Source organism: Podarcis gaigeae (assembly GCF_964106915.1).
Source record: "Podarcis gaigeae genome assembly, chromosome: Z".
Classification (NCBI taxonomy): Eukaryota; Metazoa; Chordata; class Lepidosauria; order Squamata; family Lacertidae; genus Podarcis; species Podarcis gaigeae.
The window spans coordinates 378,278-396,236 of NC_139691.1; the positions used below are offsets into that span (position 1 = coordinate 378,278).

General features: G+C 48.0%; 1 protein-coding gene across 1 annotated transcript in view; it reads right to left on the bottom strand.

Moving 5' to 3' along the window:
- ZNF618 (zinc finger protein 618) overlaps positions 1-17,959 on the bottom strand; it is a gene marked incomplete at its 3' end in the record, with an annotated part of 46,772 nt that overhangs the window by 13,760 nt on the left and 15,053 nt on the right. The window contains exons 5-9 of the mRNA XM_083723188.1: positions 17,241-17,330; positions 16,613-16,690; positions 12,064-12,153; positions 7,074-7,253; positions 1,398-1,478 (exon numbers count right to left, since the gene is read on the bottom strand). Of these exons, the coding sequence (XP_083579314.1) occupies positions 1,398-1,478; positions 7,074-7,253; positions 12,064-12,153; positions 16,613-16,690; positions 17,241-17,330 (519 nt within the window). The remainder of the gene's footprint in view (positions 1-1,397; positions 1,479-7,073; positions 7,254-12,063; positions 12,154-16,612; positions 16,691-17,240; positions 17,331-17,959) is intronic.

The following is a 17,959-nucleotide window of genomic DNA, read 5'->3' on the forward strand; positions in this document are numbered from 1 at the left end:
GCCGGGTTCAAGATCCCGGGTTGAGGGTTTGAGATTCCAGATCCCTCTCCGATTGGCCAGGCTGGGAGGCGGGGCTTTCTCGCCCCTGGAAGGGTGTGGGTTCGAGATCCCAGGTTGCGGGTTCGAGATCCAGGGTTCAAGGTCCTGGATTCGAGGTCCCGAGTTGCGAGTTGGGGATCCCGGGTACAAGATCCCAGGCTGCGGGTTCGAGGGCCAGGGGTCGGGGTTCAAGGTACCAGGTTCGAGGTCTCGGGTTGCGGGTTCGAGATCCAGGGTTCAAGGTCCTGGATTCGAGGTCCCGAGTTGCGAGTTTGGGATCCCGGGTACAAGATCCCAGGTTGCGGGTTCGAGGGCCAGGGGTCGGGGTTCAAGGTACCAGGTTCGAGGTCTTGAGTTGCGGGTTCGAGATCCAGGGTTCAAGATCCCGGGTTCGAGGTTGTGGGTTTGAGATCTGGGTTGCGGGTTCGAGATCCAGGGTTCAAGATCCCGGGTTCGAGGTTGTGGGTTCGAGATCTGGGTTGCGGGTTCGAGATCCAGGGTTCAAGATCCCGGGTTCGAGGTTGTGGGTTCGAGATCTGGGTTGTGGGTTCGAGATCCCGGCTTGCGGCTTCTAGGCAGGTTGCGGGTTCAAGGTGGGTTCTGGGTCCGAGTCGCCCACCCTAGGGATCTCCCAGACAACTTAGGGGGATACAGGCTTGCGGGTTCGAGATCCCAGGTTGCGGGTTCGAGATCCCGGCTTGCGGGTTCAAGGCGGGTTGCGGGTTCGAGATCCAGGGTTCAAGGTCCTGGATTCGAGGTCCCGAGTTGCGAGTTGGGGATCCCGGGTACAAGATCCCAGGCTGCGGGTTCGAGGGCCAGGGGTCGGGGTTCAAGGTACCAGGTTCGAGGTCTCGGGTTGCGGGTTCGAGATCCAGGGTTCAAGATCCCGGGTTCGAGGTTGTGGGTTTGAGATCTGGGTTGCAGGTTCGAGATCCAGGGTTCAAGATCCCGGGTTCGAGGTTGTGGGTTTGAGATCTGGGTTGCGGGTTCGAGATCCAGGGTTCAAGATCCCGGGTTCGAGGTTGTGGGTTCGAGATCTGGGTTGTGGGTTCGAGATCCCGGCTTGCGGCTTCTAGGCAGGTTGCGGGTTCAAGGTGGGTTCTGGGTCCGAGTTGCACACCCTAGGGATCTCCCAGACAACTTAGGGGGATACAGGCTTGCGGGTTCGAGATCCCAGGTTGCGGGTTCGAGATCCCGGCTTGCGGGTTCAAGGCGGGTTGCGGGTTCGAGTCTCCCACCCCAGGGATCTCCCAGACCGCTTGGTGGGGCAAGCGGGGCGACCCTTCAAACCGCTTAGGGACCCCCTGGTTGCGGGTTCGAGATCCCGATTGCGGGTTCGAGATCCCGGATCCACTTACCGCTGGAGTTCTGGGAGCTGGAGTTGGTTTCGTCGTAGTTATTCTGCAATTTGCTCTCCACCCTCCGGCTGAAGACGCTTTCTGTGGGGCGGGAAGAGGGATCGAGTTGGGGGGGTGGTCAGGCTGGATCACCGCCTGGGATCCCTGGGATTAAATGGCTCTTTGGGATTTGTGCTTTGGAAAGGATGTGAAAAAGGATCTGGGAGCAAAGACGAGATCCCCTTTCTGGGAGGCTTTTGGGAAGAGGATTGCTGGAGATCCAGGGGAAGAGTTTTGGAAGAGGGATCCTGGGGGTTTGGGAAGAGGATCCCGAGGAAGAAGGATCCCGGGGAAGAGGGATCCTGGGGAAGAGGAATCTGGGAAATAGAAATTCTGTGGATTCGGGAAGAGGAATCCTGGGGAAGAGGGATCCTGGGGATTTGGGAAGAGGATCCTGAGGAAGAAGGATCCTGGGGAAGAGGGATCCTGGAGGTTTGGGAAGAGGGATCCTGAGAAAGAGGAATCCTGGGGGAAGAGAACTTTGGGAAGAGGAATCTGGGGAAGAGGGATCCTGTGGATTCGGGAAAAGGGATCCTGGGGATTCGGGGAAGAAGGATCTGGGGAAGAGGAATCCTGGGGATTTGAGAAGAGGGATCTGGGAAATAGAAATTCTGTGGATTCGGGAAGAGGGATCCTGGGGAAGAAGAATCCTGGGCATTTGGGAAGAGGAATCCTGGGGAAGAGGACTTTGGGATCCCTCTTCCCTAGGATCCCTCTTCCCTAAATCCCTCTCCCCCACTCCCCAGGATCCTCTGGGAATCCACTCGCCCCCTACCTGTGGTGGCTTTGCTCCCCGGAGATCCCGAATTCGGCGCCCAAAACATCTTTTGGGATTTGGGAAGAGGAATCTGGGGAAGAGGAATCCTGGGGATTCGGGAAGAGGAATCCTGGGGAAGAGGGATCCTGGGAAATTTGGGAAGAGGAATCTGGGGGAAAGGGATACTGGGGATTCGGGAAGAGGAATCCTGGGGAAGAGGGATCCTGGGAATTTGGGAAGAGGAATCCTGGGGAAGAGGGATCCTGGGAAATTTGGGAAGAGGAATCTGGGGGAAAGGGATCCTGGGAATTTGGGAAGAGGAATCTGGGGAAGAGGGGTCCTGGGGATTCGGGAAGAGGAATCCTGGGGAAGAGGGATCCTGGGAAATTTGGGAAGAGGAATCTGGGGGAAAGGGATCCTGGGGATTCGGGAAGTCCTCTTCCCCAATCCCTAGGATCCTCTGGGAATCCACTCGCTCCCTACCTGTGGTGGCCTTGCTCCCCGGAGATCCCGAATTCGGCGCCCAGAACATCTTTTGGGATTTGGGAAGAGGAATCTGGGGAAGAGGGATCCTGTGGATTCGGGAAGAGGAATCCTGGGGAAGAGGGATCCTGGGAATTTGGGAAGAGGAATCTGGGGGAAAGGGATCCTGGGGAGAGAACTTTGGGAAGAGGAATTTAGAGAAAGGGAATCCGGGGGAAGAGGGATCCTGAGGAAGAGGAATCTGGGGAAGAGGGATCCTGTGGATTCGGGAAGAGGAATCCTGGGGAAGAGGGGTCCTGGGAATTTGGGAAGAGGAATCTGGGGAAGAGGACTTTGGGATCCCTCTTCCCTAGGATCCCTCTTCCCTAAATCCCTCTCCCCCACTCCCCAGGATCCTCTGGGAATCCACTCGCCCCCTACCTGTGGTGGCCTTGCTCCCCGGAGATCCCGAATTCGGCGCCCAGAACATCTTTTGGGATTTGGGAAGAGGAATGTGGGGAAGAGGGATCCTGGGGAGAGAACTTTGGGAAGAGGAATTTAGAGAAAAGGAATCCGGGGGAAGAGGGATCCTGAGGAAGAGGGATCCTGTGGATTCGGGAAGAGGAATCCTGGGGAAGAGGGGTCCTGGGAAATTTGGGAGGAGGAATCTGGGGGAAAGGGATCCTGGGGATTCGGGAAGTCCTCTTCCCCAATCCCTAGGATCCTCTGGGAATCCACTCGCCCCCTACCTGTGGTGGCCTTGCTCCCCGGAGATCCCGAATTCGGCGCCCAGAACATCTTTTGGGATTTGGGAAGAGGAATCTGGGGAAGAGGGATCCTGTGGATTCGGGAAGAGGAATCCTGGGGAAGAGGGATCCTGGGAATTTGGGAAGAGGAATCTGGGGGAAAGGGATCCTGGGGAGAGAACTTTGGGAAGAGGAATTTAGAGAAAGGGAATCCGGGGGAAGAGGGATCCTGAGGAAGAGGAATCTGGGGAAGAGGGATCCTGTGGATTCGGGAAGAGGAATCCTGGGGAAGAGGGGTCCTGGGAATTTGGGAAGAGGAATCTGGGGAAGAGGACTTTGGGATCCCTCTTCCCTAGGATCCCTCTTCCCTAAATCCCTCTCCCCCACTCCCCAGGATCCTCTGGGAATCCACTCGCCCCCTACCTGTGGTGGCCTTGCTCCCCGGAGATCCCGAATTCGGCGCCCAGAACATCTTTTGGGATTTGGGAAGAGGAATGTGGGGAAGAGGGATCCTGGGGAGAGAACTTTGGGAAGAGGAATTTAGAGAAAAGGAATCCGGGGGAAGAGGGATCCTGAGGAAGAGGGATCCTGTGGATTCGGGAAGAGGAATCCTGGGGAAGAGGGGTCCTGGGAAATTTGGGAGGAGGAATCTGGGGGAAAGGGATCCTGGGGATTCGGGAAGTCCTCTTCCCCAATCCCTAGGATCCTCTGGGAATCCACTCGCCCCCTACCTGTGGTGGCCTTGCTCCCCGGAGATCCCGAATTCGGCGCCCAGAACATCTTTTGGGATTTGGGAAGAGGAATCTGGGGAAGAGGGATCCTGTGGATTCGGGAAGAGGAATCCTGGGGAAGAGGGATCCTGGGAATTTGGGAAGAGGAATCTGGGGGAAAGGGATCCTGGGGAGAGAACTTTGGGAAGAGGAATTTAGAGAAAGGGAATCCGGGGGAAGAGGGATCCTGAGGAAGAGGAATCTGGGGAAGAGGGATCCTGGGGAGAGAACTTTGGGAAGAGGAATTTAGAGAAAGGGAATCCGGGGGAAGAGGAATCCTGGGGAAGAGGGATCCTGGGGAATTTGGGAAGAGGAATCTGGGGAAGAGGGATCCTGGGGATTCGGGAAGAGGAATCTGGGGAAAAGGGATCCTGGGGATTCGGGAAGAGGAATCCTGGGGAAGAGGGATCCTGGGAATTTGGGAAGAGGAATCTGGGGGAAAGGGATCCTGGGGAGAGAACTTTGGGAAGAGGAATTTAGAGAAAGGGAATCCGGGGGAAGAGGAATCCTGAGGAAGAGGAATCTGGGGAAGAGGGATCCTGTGGATTCGGGAAGAGGAATCCTGGGGAAGAGGGGTCCTGGGAATTTGGGAAGAGGAATCTGGGGGAAAGGGATCCTGGGGAGAGAACTTTGGGAAGAGGAATTTAGAGAAAGGGAATCCGGGGGAAGAGGGATCCTGAGGAAGAGGAATCTGGGGAAGAGGGATCCTGTGGATTCGGGAAGAGGAATCCTGGGGAAGAGGGGTCCTGGGAATTTGGGAAGAGGAATCTGGGGAAGAGGGATCCTGGGGAAGAGGACTTTGGGATCCCTCTTCCCTAGGATCCCTCTTCCCTAAATCCCTCTCCCCCACTCCCCAGGATCCTCTGGGAATCCACTCGCCCCCTACCTGTGGTGGCCTTGCTCCCCGGAGATCCCGAATTCGGCGCCCAGAACATCTTTTGGGATTTGGGAAGAGGAATGTGGGGTAGAGGAATCTGGGGAAGAGGAATCCTGAGGATTTGGGAAGAGGGATCCTGGGGAAAGAGGAATCCTGGGGAAGAGGAATCCTGGGAATTGGGGAAGAGGATTTTAGGGAAGAGGAATCTGGGGAAAAGGGATCCTGGGGATTTGGGAAGTCCTCTTCCCCAATCCCTAGGATCCCTCTTCCCTAAATCCCTCTCCCCCACTCCCCAGGATCCTCTGGGGATCCCGCTCGCCCCCTACCTGTGGTAATCTCCCCGGAGATCCCGAATTCGGCGCCCGGAGCATCTTTTGGGATTTGGGAAGAGGGATCCTGGGGAAGAGGGATTATGTGGATTCAGGAAGAGGAATCTGGGGGAAGAGGAATTCAGAAAGAGGAATCCTGACGATTTGGGAAGAGGAATCTGGAGAAGAGGAATCTGGAGAAGAGGAATCTGGAGAAGAGGAATCCTGGGGATTTGGGAAGAGGAATCTGGGGAAGAGGAATCCTGGGAAGAGGGATCCAGGGGATTTTGGAAGAGGGATCCTGGGAAGAGGAATCCTGTGGAGGAGGACTTTGGGATCCCTCTTCCCTAAATCCCTCTTCTCCAACTCCCCGGATCCTCTGGGAATCCACTCGCCTCCTACCTGTGGTGGCCTTGCTCCCCGGAGATCCCGAATTCGGCGCCCAGAACATCTTTTGGGATTTGGGAAGAGGAATCTGGGGAAGAGGGATCCTGTGGATTCGGGAAGAGGAATCCTGGGGAAGAGGGATCCTGGGAATTTGGGAAGAGGAATCTGGGGGAAAGGGATCCTGGGGAGAGAACTTTGGGAAGAGGAATTTAGAGAAAGGGAATCCGGGGGAAGAGGGATCCTGAGGAAGAGGAATCTGGGGAAGAGGGATCCTGTGGATTCGGGAAGAGGAATCCTGGGGAAGAGGGGTCCTGGGAATTTGGGAAGAGGAATCTGGGGAAGAGGGATCCTGGGGAAGAGGACTTTGGGATCCCTCTTCCCTAGGATCCCTCTTCCCTAAATCCCTCTCCCCCACTCCCCAGGATCCTCTGGGAATCCACTCGCCCCCTACCTGTGGTGGCTTTGCTCCCCGGAGATCCCGAATTCGGCGCCCAGAACATCTTTTGGGATTTGGGAAGAGGAATCTGGGGAAGAGGAATCCTGGGGAAGAGGGATCCTGGGAAATTTGGGAAGAGGAATCTGGGGGAAAGGGATCCTGGGGATTCGGGAAGAGGAATCCTGGGGAAGAGGGATCCTGGGAATTTGGGAAGAGGAATCTGGGGAAGAGGGGTCCTGGGGATTCGGGAAGAGGAATCCTGGGGAAGAGGGATCCTGGGAAATTTGGGAAGAGGAATCTGGGGGAAAGGGATCCTGGGGATTCGGGAAGTCCTCTTCCCCAATCCCTAGGATCCTCTGGGAATCCACTCGCTCCCTACCTGTGGTGGCCTTGCTCCCCGGAGATCCCGAATTCGGCGCCCAGAAGATCTTTTGGGATTTGAGAAGAGGAATCTGGGGAAGAGGGATCCTGTGGATTCGGGAAGAGGAATCCTGGGGAAGAGGGATCCTGGGAATTTGGGAAGAGGAATCTGGGGAAGAGGGATCCTGGGGAAGAGGACTTTGGGAAGAGGAATTTAGAGAAAGGGAATCCGGGGGAAGAGGGATCCTGAGGAAGAGGAATCTGGGGAAGAGGGATCCTGTGGATTCGGGAAGAGGAATCCTGGGAAATTTGGGAAGAGGAATCTGGGGAAGAGGGATCCTGGGGAAGAGGGATCCTGGGAATATGGGAAGAGGAATCTGGGGAAGAGGGATCCTGGGGAAGAAGAATCCTGGGCATTTGGGAAGAGGAATCCTGGGGAAGAGGACTTTGGGATCCCTCTTCCCTAGGATCCCTCTTCCCTAAATCCCTCTCCCCCACTCCCCAGGATCCTCTGGGAATCCACTCGCCCCCTACCTGTGGTGGCCTTGCTCCCCGGAGATCCCGAATTCGGCGCCCGGAACATCTGGAGCTGGGAGGCGCCCGACGGCGCCCGGTGCAAGAGGGCGGAGCAACGGATGATGGACGCCGACGGCGCCGGCCCCTTCTTCCCGGCGTGCGTCTTGACGGCCACCAGCAGCGGAGAGCGGGAATATTCTGGAAAACACAAGACCGGATCCGGGTTCAAATCCGGAGAAGCGAACCCGGATTCTCGGGGTTTTGCACTGGATTCGAATCTGGATTCTTGGGGTCTTGCTCCAGATTTGAACCCAGATTCTTGGGGTTTTGCTTCAGATTTGAAGCCGGATTCTTGGGGTTTTGCAGCGGATTCGAATCTGGATTCCTGGGGTCTTGCTTCAGATTTGAACCCAGATTATTGGGGTTTTGCACCAGATTCGAATCTGGATTCTTGGGTCTTGCTTCAGATTTGAACCCGGATTCTTGGGGTTTTGCCCCAGATTCGAACCCGGATTCTTGGGCTCTTGCAGCGGATTCGAATCTGGACTCTTGGGGTCTTGCTTCAGATTTGAACCCAGATTATTGGGGTTTTGCACCAGATTTGAAGCCGGATTCTTGGGGTTTTGCACTGGATTCGAATCTGGATTCTTGGGCTTTTGCTCCAGATTTGAACCCAGATTTGTGGGGTTTTGCCTTGATTCGAACCTGGATTCCTGGTGTCTCTTCCCAGATTTGAACCCGGATTCATTGGGTCTCAATCTGGATTTGAACCTGGATTCTTGGGGTTTTGCTTCAGATTTGAACCCGGATTCTTGGGGTTTTGCTCCAGATTTGAACCCGGATTCTTGGGGTTTTGCAGTGGATTCGAATCTGGATTCTTGGGGTTTTGTTCCAGATTTAAACCGGGATTTTTGGGGTTTTGCACTGGATTCGAATCTGGATTCTTGGGGTTTTGCTCCAGATTTGAACCCGGATTCTTGAGGTTTTGCTCCAGATTTGAAGCCGGATTCTTGGGGTTTTGCTCCAGATTTGAAACCAGATTCTTGGGGTTTTGCTCTGGATTCGAATCTGGATTCTTGGGGTCTTGCAACATACTTGAACCCAGATTCTTGGGGTTTTGCCCCAATTTGAACCCGGATTCTCGGGGTTTTGCTCCAGATTTGAACCTGGATTCTCGGAGTTTTGCACAAGATTTGAACCCGGATTCTTGGGGTTTTGCACTGGATTCGAATCTGGATTCCCTGGGTTCGAACTGGGATTTATTGGGTCTCAATCTGGATTCAAACCCGGATTCTTGGGGTCTTGCTACACATTTGAACCCGGATTCTTGGGGTTTTGCCCCAGATTTGAACCCGGATTCTAGGGGTCCTGCGCCAGATTTGAACCCGGATTCCCTGGGTTCGAACTGGGATTTATTTGGGTCTTACACCGGATTTGAACACGGATTCTTGGGGTCTTGCCCCAGATTTGAACCTGGATGCCCTGGGTTCAAACTGGGATTCATTGCACCAGATTCAAACCTGGATTCCTGGGGTCTTTTTCCAGATTCGAACCCAGGGAATCTTGTCCCAGATTTGAACCCGGATCCCCTGGGTTCAAACCCGGATTCTTGGGGTTTTGCCCTGGATTTGAACCCAGATTCCTGAGGTCTCTTTCCAGATTCGAACCCGGATTCTCCGGGTCTTGACGCAGATTCGAACCTGTATTCCTGGGGTCTCTTGTCAAATTCAAACCCGGATTCCCTGGGTTCGAACCTGGATTCTTGAGGTCTTCTCCGGATTCGAACCCGGATTCTCACGGTTTTGCCTCAGATTCAAAACCAGATTCTTGGGGTTTTGTCCCGGATTCGAACCCGGATTCTTGGGGTGTCATTCTGGATTTGAACACAAATTCCAGGGGTTTTGCCCCCCATTCCAAACCGGATTCATGGGGTTTTGCGCCGGATTTGAACCCGGATTCTTGGGGTCTTGCTGCAGATTCGAACCCAGATTCTTGGGGGTCTCATTCTGGATTTGAATCCGGATTCTTGGGGTTTTCCTCCAGATTCAAACTCGGATTCCCGGGGTTTTGCCCCAGATTCGAACCCGGATTCTTGGGGTTTTGCCCTAGATTCAAATCCGGATTATCAGGGTCTTGCACCGGATTCAAACCCGGATTCTTGGGGCTTTGTCCCAGATTCGAAGCCGGATTCATTGGGTCTCAATCTGGATTTGAAACCGGATTCCTTGGATCTCAATCTGGAATCAAACTGGATTCGAACCCGGATTCCTGGTGTCTCTTCCCACATTCGAAGCCGGATGCATTGGGTCTCAATCTGGATTTGAACCCGGATTCCTTGGATCTCAATCTGGAATCAAACTGGATTCGAACCCGGATTCCTGGTGTCTCTTCCCACATTCAAACCCGGATTCATTGGGTCTCAATCTGGATTCGAACCCGGATTCCTTGGATCTCAATCTGGAACCAAACTGGATTCGAACCCGGATTCCTTGGATCTCAATCTGGAATCAAACTGGATTCGAACCCGGATTCCTGGTGTCTCTTCCAACATTCGAACCCGGATTCATTGGATCTCAATCTGGAATCAAACTGGATTCGAACCCGGATTCCTGGTGTCTCTTCCCACATTCGAAGCCGGATTCATTGGGTCTCAATCTGGATTCGAACCCGGATTCCTTGGATCTCAATCTGGAACCAAACTGGATTCGAACCCGGATTCCTTGGATCTCAATCTGGAATCAAACTGGATTCGAACCCGGATTCCTGGTGTCTCTTCCCACATTCGAAGCCGGATTCATTGGGTCTCAATCTGGATTTGAACCTGGATTCGAACCCAGATTCCTGGTGTCTCTTCCTACATTCGAACCCGGATTCCTTGGGTCTCAATCTGGATTCGAACCCGGATTCCTTGGATCTCAATCTGGAACCAAACTGGATTCGAACCCGGATTCCTTGGATCTCAATCTGGATTTGAACCTGGATTCGAACCCGGATTCCTGGTGTCTCTTCCTACATTCGAACCCGGATTCATTGGGTATCAATCTGGATTCGAACCCGGATTCCTTGGATCTCAATCTGGAATCAAACTGGATTCGAACCCGGATTCCTGGTGTCTCTTCCCACATTCGAAGCCGGATTCATTGGGTCTCAATCTGGATTTGAACCCGGATTCCTTGGATCTCAATCTGGAATCAAACTGGATTCGAACCCGGATTCCTGGTGTCTCTTCCCACATTCGAACCCGGATGCATTGGGTCTCAATCTGGATTCGAACCCGGATTCCTTGGATCTCAATCTGGAACCAAACTGGATTCGAACCCGGATTCCTGGTGTCTCTTCCCACATTTGAAGCCGGATTCATTGGGTCTCAATCTGGATTCGAACCCGGATTCCTTGGATCTCAATCTGGAATCAAACTGGATTCGAACCCGGATTCCTGGTGTCTCTTCCCACATTCGAAGCCGGATTCATTGGGTCTCAATCTGGATTCGAACCCGGATTCCTTGGATCTCAATCTGGAATCAAACTGGATTCGAACCCGGATTCCTGGTGTCTCTTCCCACATTCGAAGCCGGATGCATTGGGTCTCAATCTGGATTCGAACCCGGATTCATTGGGTCTCAATCTGGATTCGAACCCGGATTCCTTGGATCTCAATCTGGAATCAAACTGGATTCGAACCCGGATTCCTGGTGTCTCTTCCCACATTCGAAGCCGGATTCATTGGGTCTCAATCTGGAATCAAACTGGATTCGAACCCGGATTCCTGGTGTCTCTTCCCACATTCGAAGCCGGATGCATTGGGTCTCAATCTGGATTCGAACCCGGATTCCTTGGATCTCAATCTGGAACCAAACTGGATTCGAACCCGGATTCCTTGGATCTCAATCTGGAATCAAACTGGATTCGAACCCGGATTCCTGGTGTCTCTTCCCACATTCGAAGCCGGATTCATTGGGTTTCAATCTGGATTTGAACCTGGATTCGAACCCGGATTCCTGGTGTCTCTTCCTACATTCGAACCCGGATTCATTGGGTATCAATCTGGATTCGAACCCGGATTCCTTGGATCTCAATCTGGAACCAAACTGGATTCGAACCCGGATTCCTGGTGTCTCTTCCCACATTCGAAGCCGGATTCATTGGGTCTCAATCTGGATTCGAACCTGGATTCGAACCCGGATTCCTGGTGTCTCTTCCTACATTCGAACCCGGATTCATTGGGTCTCAATCTGGATTCGAACCCGGATTCCTTGGATCTCAATCTGGAACCAAACTGGATTCGAACCCGGATACCTGGTGTCTCTTCCTACATTCGAACCCGGATTCATTGGGTCTCAATCTGGATTTGAACCCGGATTCCTGGTGTCTCTTCCTACATTCGAACCCGGATTCATTGGGTCTCAATCTGGATTCGAACCCGGATTCATTGGGTCTCAATCTGGATTCGAAGCTGGATTCCTTGGATCTCAATCTGGAATCAAACTGGATTCGAACCCGGATTCCTGGTGTCTCTTCCCACATTCGAAGCCGGATTCATTGGGTCTCAATCTGGATTTGAACCTGGATTCGAACCCGGATTCCTGGTGTCTCTTCCTACATTCGAACCCGGATTCATTGGGTCTCAATCTGGATTCGAAGCCGGATTCATTGGATCTCAATCTGGATTTGAACCCGGATTCATTGGGTCTCAATCTGGATTTGAACCTGGATTCGAACCCGGCTTCCTGGTGTCTCTTCCCACATTCGAAGCCGGATTCCTTGGGTCTCAATCTGGATTCGAACCCGGATTCATTGGGTCTCAATCTGGATTCGAACCCGGATTCCTTGGATCTCAATCTGGAACCAAACTGGATTCGAACCCGGATTCCTGGTGTCTCTTCCCCCATTCAAAGCCGGATGCATTGGGTCTCAATCTGGATTCAAACCCCGATTCTTGGGATCCGCCCCCCAGATCCCTGAGGCAAATCCCGCCCCCCGGCCCCGGGTGCGAATCCGGTTTACTCACTGATTGGCGCGTGAAGAGCGACGTGTTCCTGGTAGGGAGTGTAGTATTTATATTGCTTGCCGCAGAATTCGCACGTGTAGCTGCCGGTTTCTGTGGGGAGAAAAGTGGAGTAAGAATTCAAACTGGATCAAACTGGGACGAACTGGCTCTCTCTTCACCAATTTGAACCTGGATTCTTGGGGTTGGGCACCAGATTCAAACCTGGATTCGTGGGGTCTTGGGTACCAGATTTGAACCCGGATTCTCAGGCTTTCGTTGAACCCGGATTCCCGGGCTTTGGCACTGGATTCGAACCCGGATTCTTGGGGTTTTGCACCAGATTTGAACCCGGATTATCAGGCTTTCGTTGAACCTGGATTCTTGGGGTATCTTGACAGATTCGAACCCGGATTCGCGGGGTTTTGCACTGGATTCGAACCCGGGTTCTTGGGGTCCTGGACCAGATTTGAACCCGGATTATCCGGCTTTCGTTGAACCCGGATTCTTGGGGTTTTGGAGCAGATTCGAACCCGGATTCCTGGGGTTTTGCACCAGATTTGAAACCGGATTCCTGGGATCTTGCACTGGATTCGAACCCGGATTCTTGGGGTCTTGCACCAGATTTGAAACCAGATTCCAGGGTTCCTGCCCCGGGTTCAAAACCGGATTCGAACCCGGATTCTTGGGGTCCTGGACCAGATTCGATCCTGGATTATCAGGCTTTCGTTGTGGATTTGAACCTGGATTCTTGGGGAATCTTGACAAGATTCGAACCTGGATTCGCGGGGTTTTGCACTGGATTCGAACCCGGGTTCTTGGGGTCCTGGACCAGATTTGAACCCGGATTATCAGGCTTTCGTTGAACCCGGAGCAGATTCGAACCCGGATTCCTGGGGTTTTGCACCAGATTCGAACCCGGATTCCTGGGGTTTTGCACTGGATTCGAACCCGGATTCTTGGGGTCTTGCACCGGATTTGAAACCGGATTCCTGGGTTCTCGCCCCGGGTTCAAAACCAGATTCGAATCTGGATTCAACCCTGGATTCATGGGGTCTTGTCCCGGATTCGAACCTGGTTTCATGGGGTCTTGCACCAGATTTGAAACCGGATTCCAGGGTTCTCGCCACGGGTTCAAAACCAGATTCGAACCTGGATTCAAACCAATGGGGTTTTGCACTAGATTCGAACCCGGGTTCTTGGGGTCCTGGACCAGATGTGAACCCGGATTATCAGGCTTTCGTTGAACCTGGATTCTTGGGGTATCTTGACAGATTTGAACCCGGATTCCCGGGGTTTTGCACAAGATTCGAACCCGGATTCTTGGGGTTTTGCACTGGATTCGAACCCGGATTCTTGGGGTCCTGGACCAGATTTGAACCCGGATTATCCGGCTTTCGTTGAACCCGGATTCTTGGGGTTTTGGAGCAGATTCGAACCCGGATTCCTGGGGTTTTGCACCAGATTTGAAACCGGATTCCTGGGATCTTGCACTGGATTCGAACCCGGATTCTTGGGGTCCTGGACCAGATTTGAACCCGGATTATCAGGCTTTCGTTGAACCCGGATTCTTGGGGTTTTGGAGCAGATTCGAACCCGGATTCCTGGGGTTTTGCACCAGATTTGAAACCGGATTCCAGGGATCTTGCACTGGATTCGAACCCGGGTTCTTGGGGTCCTGGACCAGATGTGAACCCGGATTATCAGGCTTTCGTTGAACCTGGATTCTTGGGGTATCTTGACAGATTTGAACCCGGATTCCCGGGGTTTTGCACAAGATTCGAACCCGGATTCTTGGGGTTTTGCACTGGATTCGAACCCGGATTCTTGGGGTCCTGGACCAGATTTGAACCCGGATTATCAGGCTTTCGTTGAACCCGGATTCTTGGGGTTTTGGAGCAGATTCGAACCCGGATTCCTGGGGTTTTGCACCAGATTTGAAACCGGATTCCAGGGATCTTGCACTGGATTCGAACCCGGATTCTTGGGGTCCTGGACCAGATTTGAACCCGGATTATCCGGCTTTCGTTGAACCCGGATTCCTGGGGTTTTGCACCAGATTTGAAACCGGATTCCAGGGTTCTCGCCCCGGGTTCAAAACCAGATTTGAACCTGGATTCAAACCTGGATTCATGGGTTTTAATAATAATAATAATAATAATAATAATAATAATAATAATAATAATAATAATAATAATAATATTTTTAATAGATATTAATAGATATAGATAATATAAATAAATAAATATATACACATATATATACCAATTATTCTCTTTTATTTAAATATATATTATAAATATATTTATTTAATAGATATTAATAGATATTACATACACCAATTATTATTATTATTATTATTATTATTCTTATTAAATAGATATTAATATAGATAATATAAATAAATATATATATATATACATATATATACCAATTATTCTCTATTATTTTAATATCTATATATATATATATATTTATTTAATAGATATTAATAGATATTACATACACCAATTATTATTATTATTATTATTATTATTATTATTATTATTATTATTATTACTATTATTACTATTATTATTATTATATAATAGATATTAATAGATATAGATAATATAAATAAATATATATATACACATATATTATATAGACCAATTATTCTCTATTATTTTAATATCTATATATATATATATATTTATTTAATAGATATTAATAGATATTACATACACCAATTATTATTATTATTATTATTATTAATACCAATTTCTATTATTTTAATATCAATTATATATTATATATACCAATTATTCTCTATTATTTCAATATCGATCACCTATTTCTATTATTAATATCTATTATTGCTCTTAATATCAACCGTCAATATCTATTATTTTTAGCATCTGTTATCTAGTATCAATTATTATGGATATTACTATTGATTATTGATTATTATTGATTATTATTGATTATTGATAATCTTATTGATATCTCTGGTTTTAATATCTATGATTATCCATGATTATCTTATCTATTATCTAATATATCTATAATTAATATCTATTAATGATTATATTTGATACCTATTATTATCTATTATTATTCTACCTATTATTACCTGTTTTTATTATTATTCTACCGATTATTAATACCTGTTTTTATTATTATTCTACCGATTATTAATACCTGTTTTTATTATTATTCTACCGATTATTAATACCTATTTTTAATATCTATTGTTATATATTTAATATATTATTATTATTATTATTAATACCTGTTTTTATTATTATTCTACCGATTATTAATACCTATTTTTAATATCTATTGTTATATATTTAATATATTATTATTATTATTATTATTATTATTATTATTATTATTATTACCTGTTTTTATTATTATTCTACCGATTATTAATACCTGTTTTTATTATTATTCTACCGATTATTAATACCTATTTTTATTATTATTCTACCGATTATTAATACCTATTTTTATTATTATTATACCTGTTATTAATACCTATTTTTATTATTATTCTACCTATTATTAATACCTGTTTTTATTATTATTCTACCTATTATTAATACCTGTTTTTATTATTATTCTACCGATTATTAATACCTGTTTTTATTATTATTCTACCTATTATTAATACCTATTTTTATTATTATTCTACCTATTATTAATACCTATTTTTATTATTATTATACCTATTATTAATACCTATTTTTATTATTATTATACCTATTATTAATACCTATTTTTATTATTATTATACCTATTATTAATACCTATTTTTATTATTATTATTATACCTATTATTAATACCTATTTTTATTATTATTATACCTATTATTAATACCTATTTTTATTATTATACCTATTATTAATACCTATTTTTATTATTATTATACCTATTATTAATACCTATTTTTATTATTCTACCTATTATTAATACCTGTTTTTATTATTATTCTACCGATTATTAATACCTGTTTTTATTATTATTCTACCTATTATTAATACCTATTTTTATTATTATTATACCTATTATTAATACCTATTTTTATTATTATTATACCTATTATTAATACCTATTTTTATTATTATACCTATTATTAATACCTATTTTTATTATTATTATACCTATTATTAATACCTATTTTTATTATTATTATACCTATTATTAATACCTATTTTTATTATTATTATTATACCTATTATTAATACCTATTTTTATTATTATTATACCTATTATTAATACCTATTTTTATTATTATACCTATTATTAATACCTATTTTTATTATTATTATACCTATTATTAATACCTATTTTTATTATTATACCTATTATTAATACCTATTTTTATTATTATTATACCTATTATTAATACCTATTGTTATATATTTATTATTATTATTATTATTATTGTTGTTGTTGTTGTTGTTGTTGTTGTTGTTATTATTGTTTCAGGATCTCCATTCCCTCTTTTCCCACAACCCCGCCCGATCCCGGATCCCGCGCCTTGGGATCCGGTGGATCCCTCAAGCCGGATCCCCCGGGATCTCGTACTTGGACCGATCTTCTGGAAAGGTTCCGGATCCTCTTCCTTCACCTCCTCTTTGGCCACCAGGGATTGGTCATAGGGATCTAGAAGAGAAGAGCAGGGTGTGACGTTCCGGATCCCGGGATCTCCAGAACGCCACTCCACCCCATTCTGGATCCCGGCCCGCTGGAACGGATCCTCCCAACCTTCCAGATCCCCGACCATCCACATGGATCCTCCCCGCGTTTCAGATCCTGACCCCTTCAAACGGATCCTGGCCTGTCCGCCCAGTGTTCTGGATCCCAGCCCGGCCACACGGATCCTCCCAGGGTTCTGGATCCCGGACTGTCCGCCCGGATCCTCCCAGCCTTTCAGACCCCGACCCGTTCCAACGGATCCCATCCCGTCCGCACAGATCCTCCCGGCGACCCGGAACCGCTCCAGATCCCAGCCAGTTCAAAGGGATCCTCTCGGCGTTCCCGTCCGCACAGATCCTCCCGGTGACCCGTCGGAATGGATCCCAGCGGGGACCCGGCAGTGGGGAAACCCCCCCCCCGGGGAAAAACGGGAGAAGGGATCCTGGGAGCGGTAGGACTCGGAATCCAGGCCCAGATTCGGAGCGGGGATCCGGGGGATCCCTGGCGATCTACTCACCGTCGACCGCGTGGAGATCGCGGTGCTCCTGGAAGCAACTGTAGTATTTGTACTTCTTCCCGCAAATGTCGCAGGTGTAGCGGAAGTTGTCTGGCGGGATCAGGGGAGAAAGAGATTCAGCGGATTCCCAGGAGATCCCCACCCTCAAAAGAGATCCGGTAACGAGAAGACTAAAGACTATGAATAATGACTAAGAGTTAATCATTACTAATAGTTAATTCTTAATATGAATAATATTTCATAGGCTGCCCATCTGGAAAGCAAGAGATCCAGCGGATTCCCAGGAGATCCCCACCCTCAAAAGAGATCCGGTAACGAGAAGACTAAAGACTATGAATAATGACTAAGAGTTAATAATTACTAATAGTTAATTCTTAATATGAATAATATTTCATAGGCTGCCAATCTGGAAAGCAAGAGATTCAGCGGATTCCCAGGAGATCCCCACTCTCAAAAGAGATCCGGTAATAAGAAGACTAAAGACTATGAATAATGACTAATAGTTAATAATTAATAATAGTTAATAATTAATATGAATAATATTTCATAGGCTGCCCATCTGGAAAGCAAGAGATCCAGCGGATTCCCAGGAGATCCCCACCCTCAAAAGAGATCCGGTAATAAGAAGACTAAAGACTATGAATAATGACTAATAGTTAATAATGACTAATAGTTAATTCTTAATATGAATAATATTTCATAGGCTGCCCATCTGGAAA